The sequence below is a fragment of the Colias croceus genome, chromosome 24 (assembly GCF_905220415.1).
Source record: "Colias croceus chromosome 24, ilColCroc2.1".
In the NCBI taxonomy this organism is placed as follows: domain Eukaryota; kingdom Metazoa; phylum Arthropoda; class Insecta; order Lepidoptera; family Pieridae; genus Colias; species Colias croceus.
Genome location: NC_059560.1, coordinates 1297364 through 1322245, shown reverse-complemented (window position 1 = coordinate 1322245; position 24882 = coordinate 1297364). Strand labels below are relative to the sequence as shown.

Here is a 24882-nt window from a genome sequence, read left to right as displayed (position 1 = left end):
AGGGGGTGTTACTGGATCGATACCAAACCCAAATATGTTATTAAAAAAATTTTTGTCTGTCTGTCTGTCTGTCTGTATGTGAAGGCATCACGTGAAAACTAACGGTTCGATTTCGATGAAACTTGGTATAATTATACCTTATTATCCTGGGCGTAAAATAGGATACTTTTTATCCTGGAAAAATACGTAGAAAAAAATTAATCTTAATTTTTCAATTTTATCCATAGACGTTGTTCTGTAGAACCGCGAACACACGTTGCGTATTATTATAGGCCTAGCTCTTAGAGTATATATTACAATAGTATAGAGCGAGTGTATTGCACATATTGCATAGTGCGCATCGTAGGCAGATGAGCTATAGATACTATATAGATGTGTGTGTGACAAATAGGGATGGGTAGATATCAATTGCGTGTTAAACTATCGATAAGTTATGTAAATAAATATGTATCATAAGTAAATTTTATGTTCAATAAGTTATTAAAGGAAAAATATGTGAATAAAGTATAAATATGTAATTTTAAATTTGTTTACCAACTGAATAAAGTTTGTTTATTCCATTTGAATATTAAATATTATATAAGAAATTTTCTTGTATTAATTATAAGTACTTTAAAAAAATATGTTTGATTGGAATATAAGAAAAACGTGAGTACTTTTTAAATAATAAAGTTAATAAAATAAAGGATCGGGTTTAGTGCTATTTATTAATAATAAATCAAACAATAATAATAATGTTTGAAAAATGGTAAAAAATATTAAGGAATAATTAATAATTTAAAATGATAATATAATAAATAATATTAATAATTTCTTTATTTAATTTTATCCATTCTACTATCAAAATCTTCAAAATCAATTTAGCGGTTCAGAAAATATATCGTAACATTACATACTTTACATTTACACTATAATACATTCGCATTCATAATTTAGAAAGTGTATCGTACAAAACACACCACAAATTTATTTATAATACATTTTTAAAAGAGTTTTAATTTTAAAGTTAAATAAATAATTTGTTAAAATATAGTTCTTCTAGTAAACTTTATATCGAGTACAGCGTTGGTCAGGTCACATCACTACGATCACGTGGCGGCAGTGAGGCGCGCGAGCGAGCCTGCGCGTGTCCGCCTCCCACCTACTCTTCACCCCCGCGATGCTAGATTTATTTTCATAAAATTATGTATAACAATCGACTTACTGATGAAATGTGATAGTGGATTTCAATTTTGTGTATTTTCTAGTATCGTTTTTGCAAGATAGAACTGCACATTTCACCACTTTTATTCGTAAATATGAAAAAAATCCAGAGCAACGCACTTCGTGAGCACTCAACCACGACTGCGAGCGCTCGCGGCGGGAGCGTCGTGTTGTTCCCACCTGTGCCTACTGTTCCCACTTGGTTGTTCGCACTCTATAGATAGTATATATACTCTAAGGCCTAGCTGCTAAGCCTAGCTGTATTTGGGTTCAATAGATATTTATAAGATGTCATTGTCAGAGTTAGGTACTCAAAATGGAGAAATAAACCATCCACGCGAAGACCGACATCCGCGCGGACGGAGTCGCGGGCGGAAGTTAGTATAAAATAAAGCCTAAGTTACCGATGACGAATAGCTTTTTAACAAAATTAATAATCAAAATCTGCTCAAAAATTATTGCGTGAATCGAGACAACAGACAAAATAATAATGTTACCGCTTTACCACAGATAGCATTCCAATACCTGTGAATATTATCTGTGGTTTGTGTTAAACGTACTCTGTGGTAGTCAGTATAGGTTAATTGCTCTTAGATATTATTTTACTCTATGGTACAATCTGTCAATAGGTAATTGAAAAGTGAGGTTACCTATGTCTAAGTTTGTTTACTAACACCGAATCGAAAGATTAATTATGAAAGAATCAAAGGTCCAAGGCCAGACACCAATAGAAGATCTAAAAGAGCTACGTAACTATTTCGCAACACACAATGTGACCAGGGAGTATATAGCGCATACTTCAAAAGTACATTCCGTTGGCTGGTCATGCGATGGAAGGCGCTTAGCGTCAGGTTCTTTTGATAAGACCGTTGTTATTTTCAACTTGGAACGGAGTAGACTGGTAAGTACAAAGAAAAATCACTACTTGCTTGTAGAAAAATAATATGAGTGACATTAGAAAAGTTATACTTATCTTTTATAGAACAGACATGCATTTAAGTGTAAGAATTGAAAAAGTTGTGGTCAGAATTTGCTAAGGAGGCTCATTTAACTAGGTATGTATTTCAATTGGCATATTAGTTTTAGGTATTTCTTTAGAAATTTGCGGCACGAATTAAGGGGGGGGAGGGGTGGGAAAGGGAGGGGGGAGGTAAGGGGAGACCCCCTATAAAGTGGGGGGGTGCGGAAACCACCCCTTCTATTTTTTTCGATATTATATTTATAAATGTAGTTAGAAGTATATCGAAGATTATGGGCATTCTTGACTGCTGCGGCGCTGCAGAACGTGGCGCTTGCCCCCGTGTACCTCGTTGCAGGCAGGAGTCTTCACTCGCCTTCGTAGCTTCGGCTTTTTGGTCGCCTTTGGCGACCAGCCTCAGCCACTCCAGCTCGCTTGACTCTGCCTGCTCCTCAGCACACGCGGGCGCCACGCTCCTCCGCGCCTCCGACTTTTTTAATACTCTCTAGTGTATGACAGACAAGTACCACGTGGATTCGGGGTTGACAGATTCGGTTCTGTTACTAAGAATTTGTGTGCAATATCAAACAATAATTTTTTTTTTAATAATTATTTATTCTAATTATTTGTACATCTAATATATAATGTACATGTTTGATACAATTTACAAGGGTAATGAATGGATCCATTTTATTTTTTTCCACCCAGCGTCTCCACATATTAAATTCTTTTATAATATCATCGAATTTTGGGTGGTTTGAGTTATCTTTTTAAAAAATCTTTTTACAATCAAATCAAATATTTTCCATCAGGGGCAACAAATGGGTTGTCTGGGTCTGAGTGATTAACTTTTTTATGAACATACCAATGTTGCCCCAATCATATACCTAAGTACTACTCGCCAATAATCCTTATGAATTGTTGTCCCTCAGCAACATGCTTTTGAATGAACTATGAAGGAACTATGGTTTTGAATGTACATTTTGACATTTGTTATCTCTTTCAAACACAATATTCTTGAAGTTTTGTCAAGGTTTTTCTAACAATTTTGAACATAACCTCAAAGATTAAAATTAAGATTTCTGTGTAATTATACGTTTCCGCACGAAAAGCCGCTAATGTATGTTTCAGGCCATTATTATCGATCGGAAAAAATAAAAATCACGCCGAATTTCGTGCCGCAAATTTCTAAAGCCAACCCTAGTTTTACTTTAGAATAGAATAGAATAGAAACACATTTATTCCCAAAAAATGATACAGTACATTAAATTACAGACAACACTTGTAACTAAAAAAAAAAGTGTAGACGTAATAATATTACGTCTGCTATACTTTCTGCTATTTTTGTACTGATGTTAAGAAGTTTTCTATATTTTTTAATCATTTATATTGAACAGGTACAAGACTTCGTGTTCCGCGGCCACACAGGCTCGGTGGACCAACTGTGCTGGCATGCCTCACATCCAGATCTCCTCAGTACAGCTAGTGGAGACAAGTCTGTTAGAATATGGGATGCACGGTGAGACAATCCTATTAATATTATAAGCTGCACTTCGCGGTTTCACCCGCGTCGCTCCACTCCTGTTGGTCTTAGCGTTATTATATTATATAGCCTATAGCCTTCCTCGATATATGGGATATCTAACACCGAAATAATTTTTCAAATCAGACATGTTGTTCCTGAGATTAGTGTATTCAAACAAACAAACAATTGATCTGGTAGGCTATAGTGGAACAATGCGGGTAAAACCGCAGAGCACAGCTAGTCTTACATAATAAAACATGAAATAACTGTGGAATGCTTGATGATTGTTAAATCTGGCTATTGATACTATTGATGTAAACTGATTATTGCAAATAGCAGTTAAATAAGTATAGGTTAAAAATTAAAATTTGTTTAATATTAGTTCTTCTAACTTCATTATAAATTGCTCTTTAAATTTGATACATTATTAATTTGAAGTTCCTTGGTAAGTCTTCTCTGTAGAAACTGCTTTCTGAAAACAATGGTTAATAATTTATTTCTGTATTTTTTGATCATTCAAAAGCGTGAAATTTAAATCTATATACTATAATATTATAAAGCTGAAGAGTTTGTTTGTTTGAACGCGCTAATCTCGGGATCTACTGGTTGGATTTGAAAAATTCTTTCGGTGTTAGATAGTTCATTTATTGAGGAAGGCTATAGGCTATATATAATCACGCTATGACCAACAGGAGTGGAGCCACGGGGGTGAAACCGCGCGGAGCAGCTAGTAAAAAATATGAAGCCATACTTCATTATTATTTAATTTCAGGTCCCACAAATGTGCAGCAGCAATATCTACAAAAGGAGAAAATATAAACATAGCCTGGTCTCCAAATGGCTCCACTATAGCAGTGGGAAATAAAGAGGATCTAGTGTCCTTTATTGATGCTCGCACATATAAAGTTGTGAGTATTTTGTTGCTAAAATATTTTTGCTTCCACAAAATTGATCCGAAATTGTCAAATGAGAAAAATGTTTTAATTTATTTCTATATTTGTTGAACGAGAAAAATGTTTTAATTTATCTCTATATTTTCTTATTTGTTTTTTGTTCCACAAAATTGATTCTATATTGTCAAATGAGAAAATATGTTTCAATTTATTTGTATGTTTACTTACTTAGCAAATCTGTTACAAAAACATTTATTAAATATTACTATTTTATATCTGAATCCACCAAAGAATAGGAAGTAGTGTTTTGCAGGCCACTCACATATCTGATGCAGGTCAATATTGGAATTGCACCCTTGATTTGCTCATTCATTGTAAAGTCATGTGTATAGGCAAGCAGGGGCAATTTAGAGAACAGTTGAAATGGCTCTGACAGCCGTGCAACCGAAATTGTCCCTGCGACATGTGTGTGAGTCGCCCGCTTTACTATAATACACCTTACAGTTTAGCTTTTCTGTAAATGTGAATGTAAGTAATGTATTCCGGCTACTCACGTACCTGCCGTAGGGGCGATATTGGTACAATCTCGGTTGGTCGGCGGACAGAGCAATTGTTCTCTAAATTGCCCCTGCTTGCCATCAAAATTAAGCGGCCAATTAAAGGGTCCAATTCCAATATTGCCCCTGCAGCAGTTACGTGAGTAGCCGGCCTAAGCAATGAACACTTGCATTGCTAGTATTCAAGTATCAATTTATTTATTTATGTTTCAGGTGACAGAAGAGCAATTCAATTTTGAAGTAAATGAAATATCATGGAACATAACATCAGATCTCTTCTTCTTAACAAATGGACTGGGATGTGTTCATATATTGACGTAAGTTTGAATATTTAAACTATCTACTATATAAAAATAGTCGGGTTTTCCTTCCTGACGCTATAACTCCAGAACACACGAACCGATTTCCATGGTTTTGCATTCGTTTGAAAGGTCTCGGGCTCCGTGAGGTTTATAGAAAAGGTTCAAAGAAAAGGTGTCTCTGGTGGCGAAACGAAATTCGCCGGGTTTGCTAGTTTTTTAATATTTTTCATGGTCCATACACTGTCTGTTTACAAATTTTTGTCAAGTCTCTTTTAGTTACTAATGTACTACAAATACTTTATAGAACTTTATCTCTAACAACCTGAGAGATTCATAATTAAATTACTGCTTTATAAAGCACTAGTTATGTTGAATTTATTTTGATTTTTTTTCCAATTTTGTGACTTTCAAATGGTGGTAGTCACTTTAATTTTGTTTTAAAAGTAATAAATTTCGTTTAAAATACGATAAGAATTAACATAAGTTTAAATTATATTGATCTCGATTTTCTACGCTTTCGTTTTATTTCGAATGCTCAGGCGGGATTACGGGTTTACGGGTGGCCGAGAAGCTAGGCCCCGGAAAGGGGAAAGGACGCGGGTTCAAATCCCGCCTCGTGATCGAAATTTTTATGAATGTTATAAAACTAAATATCAAATGTTCTTCGTCCAGGTATCCATCCCTAGAACAGCAAACAGTACTGAAAGCGCACCCGGGCACTTGCATATGTATAGAGCATGCCCCCGGCGGTCGGTACTTCGCGACCGGATCTGCGGACGCGCTTGTTTCACTATGGGACACTAGTGAATTGGCCTGTTTAAGAGTGTTTTCTAGGTAATATCACAGATAATCCATACTTAATATTATAAATGCGAAAGTAACTCTGTCTGTCTGTCTGTTACTCAATCACGCCTTAACTACTGAACCAATTTGCATGAAATTTTGTATAGAGATATTTTGATACCTGAGAAAAGACATAGGCTACTTTTTACCCCGGGACATAGGATAGATTTCATCACGGAAATGGGAACTATGCGGGTTTTTCTTTGATTGCGCGGGCGAAGCCGCGGGTGGAAAACTAGTATAGGTAATAACCCCTAAAACACACATAAACACACACACACTCTCACACTATGTGCCATTTATGAATGAATACACGGTAAGTATACAAGCTGTGCAATATGAGTGTACTGTATTGATACAGTACACTCGTCACAGTACATTAAACACAACACATACTAAACTAGCTCTAAAACATTCAACAAACTACACTGGTAATAAAGCGAACAGTACTAAAAGCGCACCCGTTTGAATTTGCCGAATTTGCAACCCGAGTTGATTCTTGCCAAAGAAGTTTCACTTCTGACATGTGTTCTCGGCACTCGCGCTTTAATCATTTATTTATTTAATTACTAATTTATTACTATTTATTACAGATTAGAGTGGCCAGTACGAACTCTATCGTTCAGTTTCGACGGAAGACTGCTCGCGTCAGCAAGCGAAGATCACATTATCGATATTGGTGACACGGAAACTGGTAAGTATTGTTTTTTTTTTTGTATAATTCTGCTTGTGAAGTCTTTTTGAAATATGGATTTGTAATTTTTACAACCTATCTGTATTGATTATCAGGGTTTGATTTAACTTCTAGAGCATACAATTTTCTCGATTGATTAAGTAAACTTTTATATATAAGTAATATATTATATTTTATATAGAACTAATAACACTTGGTGATACATATCCAACGCGAACGGTGTAGGAACTCGGTCCAGTAGTTCCTAAGGTTAGCACTAACAAACAAACTCTTCAGCTTTATGCTGGTAATTAGTAGAAGTAGATTTTTTTCCACCAACTATTAGTATTCACCACTTATTATATGGCAACAAAATATTTTTTTTTCGTTTATTAGGAGAAAAAGTAGCAGAGATCCCCGTACAAGCGGCGACATTCACAGTGGCATGGCATCCCTCGAGATATTTAATAGCTTACGCGTGTGAAGACAAAGAACCGCCAGAAAGAAAAAGAGATACTGGCAACCTTAAACTGTGGGGATTGAGTAGTAACTAGCAACATTAGTATAAGCAGAAACTAGGCAACATTAAAAGACGTAATCCTTTTTTGTGTAAGCACTGACGGATGGATTATGAAATTGAATAAAAGTTAGATATAGTGCTATTTTCATCAGTAACAATACATTTGATGTTGTTTTTTTGTATTTATAATTCTAAATATTGATTTATTCATTAGTTTGTATCGAATCAATCTAATATTAGATAAATTTTGATGAGATTATTGAATAAACTGCTCTTGTTTGCCGATGGATTTACAAGCTTTTTTTTATGTAAGATTGTTTTTTTATCTGATTCGTATCTATTTGTTCCTTGACTATAACAGATATGTATAAATAAAACTGTATGATATAAGAAATTGTGATTAAATTGTAAGGCAGTTAAATAAAACAATACTTCATCTAATAAGCATTTTATTGATATTTACACCTACATAAATAATAACTTAATAACAACCAATCTACTTAAAAGTGATTAAGTTACAGCCCGTTCACACATGTCTCCGTTTTACTGTTCCGTTTTATCGTGTACGTTTTTTTTTCGTCGATGGCGTATGTAATTGTATGAGCGACTTCACACATGGCACAGTATACTGTATACAGTAAAAAATATCGTTCCGTAAAAAAATTACATTCCGTTTTGTCATCGAATACTGGACGACAGAACAGTAAAAATATACGGAAACGTAGAATTTTAACGGATAGGTCCTGTGTGCGTGAAGAGCGGTGTGTGCGGGGTGTAGAAGGGGGAGTGATGCGACAGGTTTTGACTCACATTTTTTATTGTACATTCAAAGAGAACGCGTGCGTGCATTGTGTGTAATAATTATTATAATCATTGATTTATAGAATAACGGCGGTATACTGCGAGAGATTTCTGTTCACACATCCGATCCAGTAATGACGGATCCGTTGAACGTTATACGGTGCCTATGTGTGAACAGACAATAAATTTATGACGTATCCGTTAAAAACGTTCAAGTTAAACGGACTCCCATGTGTGAACGGGCTGTAATACATAAAATATCTTCAAGGCATTCATTTTGAATTCCTTCACCAAGTTTCGGTTTGGAATCTTCCAGAATTTGTCATGTTTTGCATGAAATTCTTAGCGTCATCTATTTCTGATAAAACTTCATCTACAAAAGCGTCTTTTACATTATTGGGCATGTTTTTAGCGTTTCCAGCTATGTAAATGTATGCTCCTTCGTTGATAATAAGACTGCGTAGTATTTCTTTGTTTTGTGCAATTTTGTGCTGTACGTACCTGAAAAAATATGAATTATTTTTAGCGTTTATGAGCAGTTTTACGAAAACATTTAAGTGTAAATAGGTAGTTAATTGTAAAGAACTACATAATAAAGAATTATAGTATGCTTTATTTTGTTTTGGAAAGATTTAATGTTGACGAAAGTTTAACTCGTATATTTTAACTAGGTACCTATTCTTTCAAATAAAAGCAACTGGAATAATTTTGACATGTTCAGTATAGGTAAATAGTTTTAAAGTATATTAACGAAAAAAAAATCAAGTCACAAAAGTTTAATCAAAAATTTTATACAAATGTTTTTTTTTAAATTCAAGTTTTTTACGCTTTTTTAGCTACCTAGTTCAATTATAGATACTTCTATATTGTAACTTTTAACATATTTCGTATCAATTTTACCACATTTTTATCACAAAAACTCACTCTTTATCCTCCTGGTCCCTCGAAAAGGCGCAATACAATGATATCTTCCCCTCCTTTTCCCACCCCTCCAATTCCTCCCTGCAGTGGAAGTCCTTCTCTTTGTACCGACAGCCAAAGAAAAGGTGTATAATGTTTCTGTCGGCTATATCCAGATTAACTCGCTCTTGTATGAGGCTACGGAAAGGGGCTAACCCTGTTCCGGGACCGATTAGAATTATTGGAATGTTCTGGAATAAAATATATTTGGTTTTAAATGACTTTTGTAATTGCCTCTTTTCGATATTTTTACACTATTTAGGGTTCAACAAATTTAATAAAATTTTAAGTACAATAATTTTACGTGGTGTCTAATTAATTATCTATAGTCCTTTTCAGCTATGATGATTCCTGTGACACTTCATCGTGTTACGAATTACGTATTTTATGTTTAAAACGCCAAAAAAATTTTAGTGCATAATATTTTTATTTTATAGCGGCAATATTACCAAAAATATAAAAATGAAACATCTTAAGCTTATAAATCAAAAACAGTATTGTTTAGTATAATATAATGAAAAATAAAATAAAATAACACAAAAATATAATACATACGCAATTCGTGTACATGAAATGGATCGTTGAAAAATCATAGAGTTGGAAAATCATATAATCGGCGCCCATCTTGTGTTCGTTTGTCAATCGAGTCAATCGTATGTACGAGTGCGTCAGCCTTGTATACAAGTTGCATTTTTATATTGATACTTTACATACTATTCTTTTATTGTTACTAATTAAATATTTTTAAATTAAATATTTTATTTATTTTTCTCATCACAAATGTACAATCAACACATACATTGTTAATCTATATATCTTAATACTAACATTTGTGAGAGACTGGTGCCCGCGATAAGTACAAAATACTTGTGTTACGGGTCACCAGGCCCCCAAGCATTAACAATCACAATCTATCAGATAAACAATGAACGTGAACATTAAATGAGAAAGAATTAATCATAATTAAAGATGGATATATTATAAATTATTTTATAGATGAGATGAAAGGTTAAAATGAATTAATATAGTTAGTGTATAATGTGAGTGTTTGTGTATGTGTGTTAGTGTATGCGTATGTAGGTGAGTGTGTGTGTGTGTGTGTGCGTGTGTGTATGCGTGTGTGAGAGCGTATATATGTGTGATTGAGGGTAGGTGTAGATGCGTTTTTGCGATAGAGTATGCACGATTCAGTTTCTCTACTTTACCGAATATTATGTATAAAATTTTCTGAAGTTTGATAGTCTAAGTCTTTCAGCCATTTACATACCGACGTCTTACACCTTGATGTGCTAAGATAGTATATTGAAATAGACTTATTGATTTTATTGTATAAAAATGCCCCAAGAAAATAGTAAAATCTATGTGACAGACATGTATTAAAAGAGTTTTTTTTACAAATAATATCTTTTCTACGCTTGTCCCTGTTGAAATTCGGATCATATTTTAATTGTGCATGTTGCCTTATTATAATGGATAAGATAAAAGTCTGTCTGACAGTTAGTACATCCCAACGTTTGTATAGTTCGCAAGTAGGATAGCGAAATGGTAAACCAGCTCCAACTCTGAGTATGGCTCTTTGTGCCCTTTCAGCTTCTATGAGGTGTATCTTGCAAGCGCCTCCCCAGGAGCTAATACAATAATTAATGATTGAATGACATAGAGCTGAGTAAACCATTTTTATTGTCCGAAAATCAGCAATATGTCTCAAAATTTTAAATATATATATCAGTTTGCGAATCCGTGTGACTAAAATTTCAATGTGAGGCTTAAATGTGAGAGTTTGATCCAAGTAAACTCCAAGATATTTGATAGTGTCAGTTCTTTGTATAGAAGGACAAAAGCAGGTTCGGTAAGTCATAGGTGTGCATGTATGTGAGGTAATGTTGTAACTTGCAGGAGGAAGAAGATTTTTTTTCGACGCAAAGGCAATATATTTAGTCTTATCCACATTTAACGTTAAAGCATTACATTTTAGCCACTCACAAATCTGATCAAAGCCTTTTTGTGTACTTTGAAACACTTCTGTCCATGAGTCACCCGAGAATAAAATTGCTGTGTCGTCTGCAAAAGACAGTATTTTACCATGGTTCAGTTGAAGTTGGCATAAATCATTTAGATATACCAGAAAAAGGCTAAATTGTTATTGTTGACTTTTTGTTGCTGTTGTTAGCTAAGTATCCTTAGTTAATTTTCGGCGAAATGCCGAAAAAACTAATTTTGGTACTTTATTCAAATCGATTTCATTTCCATATAAAATATTATCGATTAACGGAAACAATTGATATGATTTCAGTAAAGACATCTCTACACGTGTCAAAAATCGATGTGTCACAGGAATCATCTTAGGTGGAAAGGACTATAGTTATGGTTTCAAAATATGACATTTTTTAAACAATAATTGGTGAACTGCTTTAATCTGGTAGAATAGGTATAATCTAAACAGGTAAAAGCTGAACAGATTTGGATGAACTGTAAGAATATCTACAGATTAAAAGGTTTCAGTTCAATGCAGTTTTTTTATTATTGGACAAACAATATTCAATTACAAAGTAGGTGTACAATTATATAATACTACTAGCTTACCGCCCGCGGCTTCGCACGCTTTCTCTAAAACGATTTGAGATTTAAACTATCCTATCTCTCAAGTTGGATCGAAATGCACATGGTGTGCGAATTTTATTATAATCGGTTATAAATTAAATAAACTTACAGCAGCAGGAAACCTAAAGACTCCCTTCTTAATCCATCCATACACCCTATCACCAACATTTAAAGTTTTAAGCCACTGGGAACACAGCCCCTGCCTGGGTTTCTTTATCTTAGTCTGATATTCCACTACTGCTACAAGAATGTCAATTTTTTCACCTGAAATGTAATAAAAATAATAAGATAATATTTATCTATACTTATACTAATATTATAAAGAGGAAAGGTTTGTATGTATGTATGTATGGTTTTCACGCATAAACTACTGAACCAATTACAATGAAATTTAGCACACATATAAAGGGTAACACGGATTAACACATAGGATAGGTTTTATCCCCGAAATCCCACGGGAATGGGAACTATGCGGGTTTTCCTTTGAAAACGCGGGCGAAGCCGCAGGCGGAAATCTAGTACATCGTAATTAGCTCGATATAGGATATAGTCGCTATGTAAGCAAGGCTCTAGTTTATAAATGAAACTAGTAAACATAATTTAAAGAAAGAAAAATTTACTTTGTATTGCATTTAAATCCTAACATCTATTGCATAATTCTACCGTAAAATAAACCTTTATATGATTACACCACTTTTTTATAGTTTTCGCATATTTTACACTATACCTACCTCGACTACAGTCATGTAGGTACAGTGTGTATAGGTACACTTTTCAGCTTAGGTACTCTGAATTATATAAATTCTCTTTTTTTCCAAATATAAAACGAACAAAAAATTATAATTTATTTACATAGATTTTATATTAAGCTTATGTTAAAGAAACAAAGTATTTCACAGAAATCTAATACAATACATTTTTTAACGTAATATAATATCAAACTTACCCTGAGAAGGCAAGCAACTACTAGCAATTGAGAACGACCTGGGTTTGATCGTAGAAAACAATTCAAACAGAACCTCTATAGTCAGTTTTGCAGCTGACTTGTGGAAGTCGTGGAGGACCTGAAATTAAGCAGATTATTTCAAGAAATTGTGCATTTTTGTGTACAAATTAAAAGTTTTTGAAGTAAACCGTTAAACTTCTTTAAGCGCGTTGAGAGTAAAATTTCAAGGGCGCGTCATGGCAATACCATCACGTCATGGATAAAGGCGACGATTTTATTGTCTTTGAATCTTGCCAAAGAAGTTTCACTTCTGATACGTGTGCTAAGCACACACGCTCTTTATTTGTAAGTGTCATAAGTTTAAGAATTATGATATTTTGTAATAATGAAAAATAGGGATGTTAGTGTTTATCAAGAATATAATTTATCAAGAAAAAGCTTATGTAGAATCTATGTTATACAATTATCCATATTTTTGTTACAATTAGCAGAAAATAAAATTGTTTATAACATCTTCTAAAGTTTTTTTTATTTATTTATATGAGATGGAATTATAAGAAACGCGTAAAAGATTTATAATACCTCCAAAATAGTCCTCTTAGGGCGCCTGCAATAATTCAGCCATTCCTCTTGCCCCTCAGTTGAACAGAGCTCAATACATTTGTCTCTCTCCAACTTATCATCTGATATTTGTGCGAGAAGAGAGAACACATATTGTGTGGGATACGCCTTCAAGTCCCAGTACTGTTCCGCTATTATGTATAGCGGTAGCGGTTGTTGCAAGAATGGCGGGACTGGCATTTCTAAAAATTTCAGTTTATTTAAATTATTTATTTATTTTATAATTTAATGTGAGACAATGTGGTTGCGTTTAATGTTTTTTTTTATGACCTAGATAACGAAGTAGCTTTTGAAATATAATCTACCTACACTGTTACGAACATGACATGATAAGTAATTAGCTGTTATAGTTATATTTTTCGAAAGTGCATTCAGTCAAAATTCAAATAATTAGGATTTTTATCATTATGCTACTTCTGTGTGTATAAATAATGTCTGCTCAATTTTATCAGTGTTTAGCGTTTTATCGATACAAGAATAAATTTTAGGAAATAGGGTTGCCAACAAAAAAAACACAAATAATAAATCTTAATAGTATATTTATTCTTCTTGTTGCCACCCGTCTTCATCACTTAAGAAGCGTCTTTTAGCCGCAGTATTCATGTAGGGGCGAAGCGCCCATTCAGTGTCCGCTGCATCTAGGGCTTCGAGTGTCCCTAGTTTTATTTCGTACAGCTTCATTTGGAATCGGGGACCCACTTCTGAGAGCTCTATGTCTTTACCTGCCTGTGAAGAAATTATTTTACATTACATTATATTTTCATGATGAAAAATTATTATTAAATATTGATATATTTTTTAAAATATTGTTATAGAAAGAAATGTGTTCAAAATATTATCCTACTAATATTATAAATGCGAAAGTTTGTGGGGATGGTTACTCTTTCACGCAAATACTACTGAACCAATTAAATTTGGAAGGTCGAAGACCTAGAATAATTAGAACATATTTTGCTACTTTTTATCCCGGACATCCCCACAGGAACGGGAAATATGCGGGTTTATCTTTGAAAACGCGGGCGAAGCCGCGGGCGGAAATCTAGTGTTATTAATTTAAGATATTTTGCACATGACACTTCGTAAAAAAAAAATGATTACATGAATTCTGTGAATTATACTTACTAGGGACATAGGTTAAGTAATGATGGAAATAATTATTTAATGATAACTAGCTTACCGTCCGCGGCTTCGCCCGCTTTGTCTAAAACCTAATAAATTATATACTAAAACCTTCCTCTTGAATTACTCTATCTATTAAAAAAAACCGCATCAAAATCCGTTGCGTAGTTTTAAAGATTTAAGCATACAAAGGGACATAGGGACAGAGAAAGCGACTTTGTTTTATACTATGTAGTGATTGTGAGAAAATGGTTTATATGTTTTGAGTGTTATCATTTAAAAATAATTTTAATCCGTTTAAAACGCTACTTTTTCATAAAATGTATAAAAACATACAGCTTACCTTCTTATAAGTATGTTGTCTAAAACATATGTAATCGTCATGATTAGCAAATGTGATCACTCTTTTGGAATCTGGCTTCGGAACTGGGAATAAATATTTCAGTATACTCATTGTTCTTAATCCTGAAATAGAATAATATAGTTTTATATTTTTATGAAAATTATTTACATAAATAGTGATTTATGAAATTTTGGCTAAGATAAGGATATTTGAGTTTTAAATTGCAGGCATAGCAATAAAAATATTTGAATACTTCTTCAAAATTTTAAATAAATTATGAAATGTGTGTGTGCTGAGTGTTGACAAATATATGTCCATAGTGCAAAGCATTCTAAACATTTTCATGTATTGGTCTGTCTCTGTGTCATTTCAAATAAAGAAAAATTTAAATAAACTATGTATAACAAAACAAACTCACCCAAATCAGTTTTAAAGTTATGAAACACTAGGTGCGGATACTGTTCGCTCATGGGACCTATATCTGGAATGTCGTGTCTCATCACCACGCCAGAGAGTGTGAAGGATGCTGTTGGCCCGTATGGTAAGTGGCATATAACCTGGTGGATTATGTTTTATTAATATTTGCGATGTATTAAGAGGATACTGATTAACCAAATAGCCAATTATCGGAATCGGTCCTAAGCGTAATATAAAAAAACTGACCAAACTCACAAACTCTTCAGTTCTAAAATGTTACTTTACACTTTATATACTTGCTTCTGCACGCGGCTTTGCCCGCTTTGTAAAAAACGTAACAACTTAGACACTGAAACTTTCCTCTTAAATCACTCTTTCTAAAAAAATATGGTTCAAAATCCATGCTTAGTTTCAAAGATTTCTAATAGATAGAGTATTCAAGAGGAAGGTTTTTGTATGTAGTTTATTATATGTTTTAAATTAAGCGCGTAAGGGCGAAGCTGCGGGCGGAAAGCTAGTTACTATTAAATAAGAGTTAAACAAAATAACTTACAAGACTATCAGGAACGCCCCTATGTTCATGCACCACAATGAAGTCGGTGACGTCGTTCGCGCGACACGCGTGTATTAGTTGCGACATTTCATAGCCACCTCGATTCATTCGCTGGCTGTTTGGGAATATCAACCTAGAATATTAAAAACATTTTACTTACATCCATCCATACTTATAAACTTTTGCATTAATAATATTTATAGAATGTAATAAGGAACAAAATTAATAACTCAGATAAATAGATAATTAAAAAGTAGACACAAATAACATTTATTTCTATCTGAAACCATTTAAATCTTCAGATAGGAATAAATCAAGATTTAAATATTATTAACATAAGGGTGATTATACAAAAATGGGGTAGCTTTTAAGGATATTTTGTTTACTATATTTTTTATATCAGATTATTACAAATTAGGGTGTATGTGATAGCTAATCTAATGAATATATTGTTCCAAATCGGGCCAGCCACTTTTTTAAGTAGATTGTGAGATATTTTAAATTTTCTGGATTTGGCCTCCAGGGGACTGACAAGGCTAACATAGTACTGATAAAAAACACAATTTTGTAATATTCTTAAAGAAATTCAATGAAAATTACTACAAATCTCTCAGTTTTAATAATGGCACATGTCTTTTAAGTATTAAATCACTTAGTTACATTTAAAAATGATAATTGATTATTATCAATAATTTTTTCCCAGTATCACAATATATATATTGTGACTAGCTGGTGCGTTGTGCGCGGGCTGCAAGCAGCCCGCGAGCTCCTTTTGCCCCAGGGTTGAAGCAATAGGGCAGTCATTAGAAAATGTGTTGGAATTCCCAGTCCATTTGTAATTTCCTGCTAACAGCGATTCCACAGTCAATCGGAAGTGCTTATAAATTCCCAATTCAAATATTTTCTATTCTGGAATGCTGTCGACCTTCGAGGGTGCGTGGTGCGCGGGCTGCAAGCAGCCCGCGAGCCCCTTTTGCCACTGAGTTGAAGCAATAGGGCAGTAATTTGAAAATGCATTCGAATTTCCTGTCCATTTGTTACATCTGCTAACAGCGATTCTACACTCAGTCGGTAATGCTTATAAATTCCCCATTCAAGTATTTTCCACTCCGGGAGGTTGTCCACCTTCGAGGGAGCGTAGTGCGCGGGCTGCAAGCAGCCCGCGAAGCATCCCAGGGCAGTAATTTTCAGTCATTTGAAAATGCATTAAAATTCGCCGTCAATTATTTGCTATTATCTGCTAACAGCGATTCCACAGTCAATCAGAAATGCTTATAAATTTTCCATTCAAATATTTTCTATTCCGTGGGGCTGTCCACCTTCGAGGTTGCGTGGTGCGCGAGCTGCAAGCAGCTCGCGGCTCATCCCAGGGCAGAAATCTTCAGTCATTTGAAAATGCATTCGAATTTCCTTTCCATTTGTAACATCTGCTAACAGCGATTCTACAGTCAGTCGAAACTGCTTATAAATTACTTATTCAAATGTTGTTAAATTTTTGAAACGTCTTATCGATAGCGGGCAGTGACTTTTCATAATAAACTGTTCAAGAGTTAACCTAACACGCTCGTCGCTTCGCTCCTCGCTGCCTATTTGAATATTTACGCCGGCCACTGCCGCGACTCGCTCGCTTCGCTCGCTTGGCTCGTACGGTAGGTAGTTCAAAAGTTAACCTAACACGCTCGTCGCTTCGCTCCTCGCTACCTATTTGAATAATTAGGCCTGCCACTGCCGCGACTCGCTCGCTTCGCTCGCTAGGCTCGTGCGGTAGGTAGTTCAAAAGTTAACCTAACACGCTCGTCGCTTCGCTCCTCGCTACCTAATTGAATATTTAGGCCGGCCGCTGCCGCAACTCGCTCGCTTCGCTCGCTTGGCTCGTGCGGTAGGTAGTTCATAAGTTAACCTAACACGCTCGTCGCTTCGCTCCTCGTTACCTATTTGAATATTTAGGCCGGCCGTTGACGCGACTCGCTCGCTTCGCTCGCTTGGCTCGTGCGGTAAGTAGTTCAAAAGTTAACCTAACACGCTCGTCGCTTCGCTCCTCGCCACTATTTGAATATTTACGCCGGCCGCTGCCGTGACTCGCTCGCTTCGCTCGCTTGGCTCGTGCGGTAGTTCAAAAGTTAATAAATATTTTCTACTCCGGGAGGCTGTCAACCCTCGAAGTTGCGCGGTGCGCGGGCAGCAAGCAGCCCGCGGTGCCGTCTTTTGCCGATGCTATTCAATTACCCTTCCTACTATGGAAATTTCCATACAAAATTATCGAAAAAAAAAATTTCGCTTTTTAGCAAAAATTTTTATGTGCCTGGAAGCGGACCAAGTTTTTGAACATTTTTTACTTCGGCAACCCCGACCTAAGTGCCACCAGTTCAGAGAGCCGTTGAATTTCGTGATGTATGGAAAATGGAAACCGGGGGTCGGAGAGAAATTCTGAGTATGCAGTTTTGTAAATCTGACTAATCAGAGCACAGAAGTCAATTTTCAGACCGATCGTGACGGAACCGGCGCCACCATCTTGCTTTGAAAAATTGGCCATTTTTTGAAAAAAAATTGCGTCCAATTTGAAATTTCTCGATTACCCTGGTAGCACCCCATCTTCCTGATCATTTTTTAGTTCTACACCCCCCACCTATCTCGCACTGTTTCGGAGAGCCGTCAAATTTTGCGTTGTATGAAACTCGGAAACCAGCGATGGAAACTCAATTATGAGTATGCCAACTTAATATGCGACTCGACTAAAGCCCCTGTGCCAAGTTTTAGCGCGATCGGACCAGCGATGGCCGTTTTAGAATTTGTATGGCGGCGGCCATTTTTTCCGCCATTTTGAATTTTTTTCACTATCTGTGGTAATTGCTCGAGGTCTACTACAAGTTTAGTTCGAGCACCCCAGATGTATCTGCTACCGTTTGCGCGGGCCGTTGACCGTCTTCGAGAGATGAGGGAAAGTTTAAGATTTCGGATTTTTCTGGATATCCTGGGAGCTAAGCGAGTACGAATGCGTCATTGGTGTATTTCTCCATTTCACCACCTCGTCTAAATTTACGATTTTATGTTTGCGCCAAAAATGGAAAAATTCCAAAATCGAGCGACCCACTATGGCTCCCTGGTAGCGCCCCAGGGTGGTGATCATTTTTAGTTCCGGGACCCCCCACCCAACTCGCACCGTTTCCGCGGGCCGTTGGATTTTGCGTTGTATGAAAGTTGGAAACCGGGGCCCGGAGCCACTCGAACGGGGCACCGATCGATTCGCCGGCTCGAACAGAGCACGTGTGCCAAATTTGAGACGTAAGGATTCATAAACGGCGATTTTGGCAAAGTACGGCGGCCATCTTGTTTTCGCGAAAATCCCCATTTTTCCACCTCCCCTGGTAATCGCCACCAGTTCCGAGCATTTTTTGTTCAGACACCCCCCCTCCAGGTGGCACCGTTTTTGCGCACCTCCAGGGGTCCACTTGGTATTCGAAGATGATCAAGATCGCTATATTTTTCCTCTGGTCACTCGGCGCACCTCTATACGATCACGTCAACATCCCCCCCACTTTCCACGTAGTTTCCGAGAAAACCGATGTCAGTCAGTGAGTCAGTGAGTGGTAGTGTAGCTTTATATATTATAATAATACTGGGAAAAAACAATGTCTCAATTTTCAAAACAGCCTTCTGACATTTAACGCAACGTGAATATTCTTACTCTCTTACTTAACTTACTACTTTGACTTAGTTTTACTTAATATTTTAAGTAATTCACAAACAATAGAAACAAAAAAAACGGCCAAGTGCGAGTTGGACTCCTAACAAACCTATTTTTATTATGTTTGTAACTTAAAATTTACACTTTTAGCAATTTTTCTTTATCTGTGTTATAAGACGTTGCTTTTTACCATATTTTAAGACTGTATACACGGCAAGCATCCTGTGTATTTTTTTATTCCCTTGCGAATATTTAAATTTGCGGAAATTTGCAGTATTAACGGATGTAGGTATCTTTTAATTGCGTTTCGTTATAAGTTTAATTTTTTTTACAGCCCCAAGGGTTCTTAATGTTGAGTATTCAATATAAATTTCAAATTGATACCTCCACGCGCTTCAAAAAAACGTCTTAACAGACAAACGGACAACAAAGTGATCCTATAAGGGTTCTGTTTTTTCCTTTTGAGGTTCGGAGCCCTAAAAATCTAACATTATTTATGTTAAAAGTACTAATTTTCATAAAATGGTTCAGGGTTTTTAACCTAAGGCTTGAATGAAAGTCTCATCTGAGTTTTCATAAGAGCCTTTTGACATTTTTATAATGTTATTAAAATAATTAACTTGTATGTTATTTTAAGGTAATTTTACTTCACAATATTATTACACAATATTTATCTAATAAATACATATAACAAGCTATGCCCTGAAAGCATCAAAATCAATAATTAAAATAAAATAAGATCTTTTAAATAAGATTATTAGTAGTTTGTTTCAATAGCTCTTTTCTTTGCTACTCTTTTTTAAATGTTTCTTCACTAGTCAAATTCAGTTTCTTTTAGCGTGGCGCATGATGTTTTAAACTGAAATATCGAATAGAAATGCTTATATCAATAGCAATCAAGATAAAAGTTCTCAAAAACGATAGAATCATCAGTACTATGGGGTCGCGTCAGTCCACTGGCGCGATATCTGACATAGGACTGATGCCAGCGGATTGATAAAAAGGGACTTAATATGAGATTATAATCACAAAATATGTTTTTTTGCCTTATTTCTTATATCAACAAACTATATTTTTACAAATCATACTTAACCATGTATGAATGAAAATAAAAATCAGTTTAACAATAAAATAACGACTCACCATAGGACTGAAATGTTGACTGGCGCAGCACGAATTTAGAGGACAAACACAACCCTAGCGCTGGTACAGTTATAATGACCATCAAAATATGGGATGCACAAGTAACTTCATTACCAACATTAATATTTAGACAGGGATTTGACCTCGACTTGGTGATATTTAGCGAGAATTTCAAATTTAAAAAACACACAACGGACTGACCAATAAAAACGATGACAAAGTTTATTTTTATTTTTTAAATAAAATGTTAAACATTTCGTTATGAAAGTTATACTATATAATACTATGTATATCAAAGATTGTCCTGAGTTAGTAAGTTTTCTCTAATCAATGATAATGTTTATAAAATAGTCACTTGATTGTTGGTTTTCGGAGTTGTGACATGCCAAAGTACTGATTATTTAAGTATTAATTTTGTTTTTTCATCAATTTGTATTTTAAATAAAGAAGTGAAAGTGAGTGACCAAATAAAGGACACTTTATTGTTTTAAAATAGATTGTTATTTGATTAAAATATAATAAGACTTTGTATAAATTGGCTGGTGACATTGAGTTACCCCATTTTTGTATAATGACCCATAACAGAACAATAAATAAATGGAATTACTGTAGCTTAAATTTTAATAATTTAAGTTATGAATACAAAATACTGCGTTTTAACTAAATATACAAAATATATTAAGCAACTTACCTCAATTCTTTTACAAACATCTTCAACCTTGCACTAGGCTCTCTTGAAGTTGTGATCATAATCTTAGGGTCTTCCACACCAGCATATCTATATTCATCATCTTGAGAATTCAATGTGTTCGCTCCTCCACTAAAACCACCGATAACCGCAGCCTTTTCCGGGCCTGAGAATATTCAAAATACAAATAACATACATAGGTACAAATTATAAATTTGATTGAATTAAGACGATAAAAACTGAATAATTCAATCAATTTAAGAATTTCAATCTCAGACAACGTAAATTGTAACGTTTAATACCGTTATACGAAAAAAATCACGACAAATTAATCCAAGTTTCGAGGTTATAATAACAACCACAATAAATATACATTTCCATTAAATACGTAAGCCTTTCACTTACCTTTATCTTCAAACTCTAATCTTTTCTGTAATGCGATAGCTTCCTTTCTCAAATCACCATGGATTGGAATGTTTTCTTCCAAGCATCGTTTCAATTGATCCTTCTTTGCTTGTATACTTTTCTGTTTTTCCTCAGCGGACTTTCTGTATAGATATTCACGGCGCAAACGCGCCTGTCTTCGCAACATATTTAATTTTATCACAAATTGTATGCACTTTGTATTTTTTAATCCCGATTCACTATAGAAGAACAGTTTATCAAAATCAAACAATTTTCGCACATGGAGCTGACATTTGACAATGACAAATGACGTTAATACATGCGGTTGGACAGTTGACATTTAATATAGTTGACATTGTCGCGAAAACGTTTAGAAATCGTATTATTCCTAAACGCACTTTAAAAAAACGACAAATACACGGAAATGATCAATCGATAATATAAGATACAAACTGAAAAACAAATTCTGTTTTTTTAATGTTAGAATTTCGAAAATTCTCTTTTTTTTATGAGTTCATAATATGGATCCGATTAGAATTTCAAATCGCGTAACTATTTGTAATTTATTATTTGTTTATGAATTGTTAATCGCGCGCGCACATAATTATTCCTTAGAAATCTTAAATTAGCATTGTAATGAATCACTCATACTTTGTAACTAGAAATAATGTTGCCAGTACATAGGTATAAAATAAAAAGCGTGCATAGAAAATAAAAAGAAGCTTTAATTTTTCGGGGAATTAACTTACCTTCATGGCATTCTGCAACATGCAGCATATAGTGAGGTTTAATATCAATCCCATGACTTGCCAATATATTAAACAGATCTGCAATGTCGTCCTTACTATTTCGAGGCCTAATGTTGAATACATCACCAGGATTATAATTTATATTATCATGAGTTACTGATTTGAAAACTGTTAATCTTACATCCTAAAAGATAAGGAGCACAATTAATAAGCATAATAAGTTTATTACTGCCTCCTGGCTGCAGACTTCTTTTCATTTTGCCAATTTGAGTTAACTTAAAGCTCTTGCAACACAAGAAGGTGTATTTGTTGCAAGTGTTCACTAAAATAATAATAAATATCCCCTCTTTTTTACTGACTTAAATTTAGTAGGGAAGAAATTTGTCAATTGTAAGAATATTGATGTGAAATGCATAATACATAAAAAACCAATAAAAGCTTACTTGAAAATGACTCTCATGAGTAATACGCTTGTTGCTTTCAATTTCCAAATGCAATGGATTCACAAAGTGATCAGTGTTGCTAGTACCAAAATAGATGTCTTTAGTGATTCCATTTTCTTTGATGGCAACATCAGTTTTAGTGAGGGATACCTTCCAACGAGGTACAAATTTTAATGCTCCAATATCTGGGGCACTTATGTCCGGTTTTATTTTGCCCAAGAAGGTTTTAAGCCATGGAATCATTACTGCGTCATGGCCTAAGTCATGTTGATAGTCGCATAGTGCTAAAAATATAATATGTATTTAGAACTAGACAATCGCTGAGCATGATTTAAGAATTAACTAATAGCTTTCACTCAATTACTTAGGAATGATGTGAGTTCCTACTTTTGATTTTTTAGTCATCTAAAAGTTATTGAGTTTCAGTTTTTCTCTTTACTATTAGTCAAAAAAGTATAGAAGTACAAAATCAATTAAAATAGCTAGTGAAGACGGATAAAAATAATACAAAATTTAAAACATAATACCAACTTGTAAATTTGAATCTTTCATTATAAAAATACTAGTTTTTCGTATTTAGCTTGTCCTGCGTTTTCAAATAAAAACAGGTCTATGTGTGGCCAAATATCATGAAAATCGGTTCAGCAGTATTTGTGTGAAGGAGTGACAAACATACAAACTTTTGCCTTTATAATATTAAATAAGATTGACTCATGGTTTAGTCTCTTAACTTAATTGACCATAATATAAAATAACTTTAGAATTCAATTACAATTTTTGTGTCTCACACAATGGAATATAGATCATTTACGTCTTACAGTATCACCTACATTGATAGCTAAATATTTTACTTTTTATCTAATCAATAAAAAGGAAGCCTTTTATTTATCTGTCTAGTTTTTTAAATAGAATTATCTATAAGCACAATGACCGGTGTAAATGTGATTTAGGCAGGTTTTTTGATACTTAATTATAATAGTTAATAGGATTTTTATGAAAAGGTTGACTTGCTAATAATTTAAACTTTTTGAACAATCATTTGGAGGATTGAATAACAGTAGATTACTATTTCACTGTATAATCAGTAATTTTTTAATGTGTTTGCAGTTGTGTTTTGTGTCATTTTTTAATTATTATCAGTAGGATTTTTTTTTGTTTTGATATAATTAATAAAATTGAACTACAGTAGTATCAGTAAAGAGGTAAAATGTTGCACCAACCTTAGCCTCATTAAATTAATTATGAGATACTAATAAATTAAGTGCTTAGAACAACTTAATACCTATTTCATGTAAAGCCTGAGCTCCTAATTGCAGTAAACGTTTATGCAGCTTCTTAGCCGCAAAATTGAACTTGGAATACGAAGAATCTCCCAAGCCAATTACGCCAAATTTAAGATTCGTGAGCGATTTCGCAGGCAGATTTTTCCGCAGCAGAAACTTCCAGAAGGTCTTCATATTGTCTGGTTCGTCTCCCTCACCGGTTGTTGAGCAGACGAACAAAGCGTATTCCTCATGAATAAGGCGAGAAACTGGATAGTCATCCATTGCCTGCACCGGCCCTTTCAGGTCTAATAATTTGGTGGTTCGCCATATTCTCTCGGCGTATTCTTGGGCAGTATAAGTCTGGCTCCCATACAATATCACGATCCTATTCGCAAGCGTCATTTTTGTGTTCGGGACTGAAGAAATTCGCTTTTAATAATGTTTTAATCAATAAAACACAACACTCGATGACAACACTGCACCCACCAGATGACAATTCTGCACTAAATCAATAATTATTGACATTATCAGCTGATCGACAGATGACAAGTGACATTGTAGACTTTACAGTTTACCTTGCAGTTTACAAAAAAAAAAAATTTTTATCGAAAAATCGTGGAAAAATCTCTAAAGGTAATTTAATAACGTTTTATGTTCCAAATTTTTTAA

At 34.5% G+C, this 24882-nt stretch overlaps 3 protein-coding genes across 4 annotated transcripts; 1 reads left to right on the top strand and 2 right to left on the bottom strand.

Moving 5' to 3' along the window:
• Positions 1–1839: 1839 nt before the first annotated feature.
• On the top strand, positions 1840–7915 carry LOC123702890 (THO complex subunit 3). The gene is made up of 7 exons (XM_045650736.1): positions 1840–2104; positions 3559–3680; positions 4459–4594; positions 5350–5453; positions 6111–6272; positions 6875–6975; positions 7351–7915. The coding sequence occupies exons 1-7, from the start codon at positions 1898–1900 to the stop codon at positions 7506–7508; spliced, it is 990 nt and encodes a 329-aa protein (XP_045506692.1). The 5' UTR covers positions 1840–1897; the 3' UTR covers positions 7509–7915.
• LOC123702882 (NADPH-dependent diflavin oxidoreductase 1) lies at positions 7907–24706 on the bottom strand. Of its 2 annotated transcripts, XM_045650722.1 has the most exons (9): positions 24231–24706; positions 22949–23232; positions 22506–22689; positions 13365–13585; positions 12783–12900; positions 11946–12100; positions 9200–9426; positions 8521–8776; positions 7907–7989 (listed from the first exon to the last, which is right to left on the bottom strand). In XM_045650722.1, the coding sequence occupies exons 1-8, from the start codon at positions 24613–24615 to the stop codon at positions 8563–8565; spliced, it is 1788 nt and encodes a 595-aa protein (XP_045506678.1). In that variant the 5' UTR covers positions 24616–24706; the 3' UTR covers positions 7907–7989; positions 8521–8562. The 2 variants fall into 2 exon arrangements, with proteins under 2 accessions (XP_045506678.1, XP_045506675.1); XM_045650719.1 differs by having other exon boundaries at positions 7907–8776.
• On the bottom strand, positions 13926–22236 carry LOC123702889 (U3 small nucleolar ribonucleoprotein protein IMP4). Its single transcript, XM_045650735.1, has 6 exons — positions 21757–22236; positions 21355–21517; positions 15836–15968; positions 15284–15422; positions 14866–14987; positions 13926–14129 (listed from the first exon to the last, which is right to left on the bottom strand). The coding sequence occupies exons 1-6, from the start codon at positions 22094–22096 to the stop codon at positions 13944–13946; spliced, it is 1083 nt and encodes a 360-aa protein (XP_045506691.1). The 5' UTR covers positions 22097–22236; the 3' UTR covers positions 13926–13943.
• Positions 24707–24882: the final 176 nt, after the last annotated feature.

Bases quoted from the DNA above. Each gene is read 5' to 3' on its own strand.
- LOC123702890 (XM_045650736.1), top strand. From the start codon at position 1,898: ATGAAAGAATCAAAGGTCCAAGGCCAGACACCAATAGAAGATCTAAAA. The intron at 2,105-3,558 runs GTAAGTACAAAG...TATATTGAACAG, and splicing joins ACTTGGAACGGAGTAGACTG to GTACAAGACTTCGTGTTCCG. The intron at 5,454-6,110 runs GTAAGTTTGAAT...TTCTTCGTCCAG, and splicing joins GGATGTGTTCATATATTGAC to GTATCCATCCCTAGAACAGC.
- LOC123702889 (XM_045650735.1), bottom strand. From the start codon at position 22,096: ATGTCAACTGTCCAACCGCATGTATTAACGTCATTTGTCATTGTCAAA. The intron at 14,988-15,283 runs GTGAGTTTGTTT...ATTCTATTTCAG, and splicing joins TAACTTTAAAACTGATTTGG to GATTAAGAACAATGAGTATA. The intron at 14,130-14,865 runs GTAAGCTGTATG...ATTTCTTCACAG, and splicing joins GACAACATACTTATAAGAAG to GCAGGTAAAGACATAGAGCT.
- LOC123702882 (XM_045650719.1), bottom strand. From the start codon at position 24,615: ATGACGCTTGCGAATAGGATCGTGATATTGTATGGGAGCCAGACTTAT. The intron at 13,586-22,505 runs GTAAGTTAATTC...TGAAATTTTTAG, and splicing joins TGTTGCAGAATGCCATGAAG to AAATGCCAGTCCCGCCATTC. The intron at 9,427-11,945 runs GTAAGTTTATTT...ATTTTATTCCAG, and splicing joins TCTTTAGGTTTCCTGCTGCT to AACATTCCAATAATTCTAAT.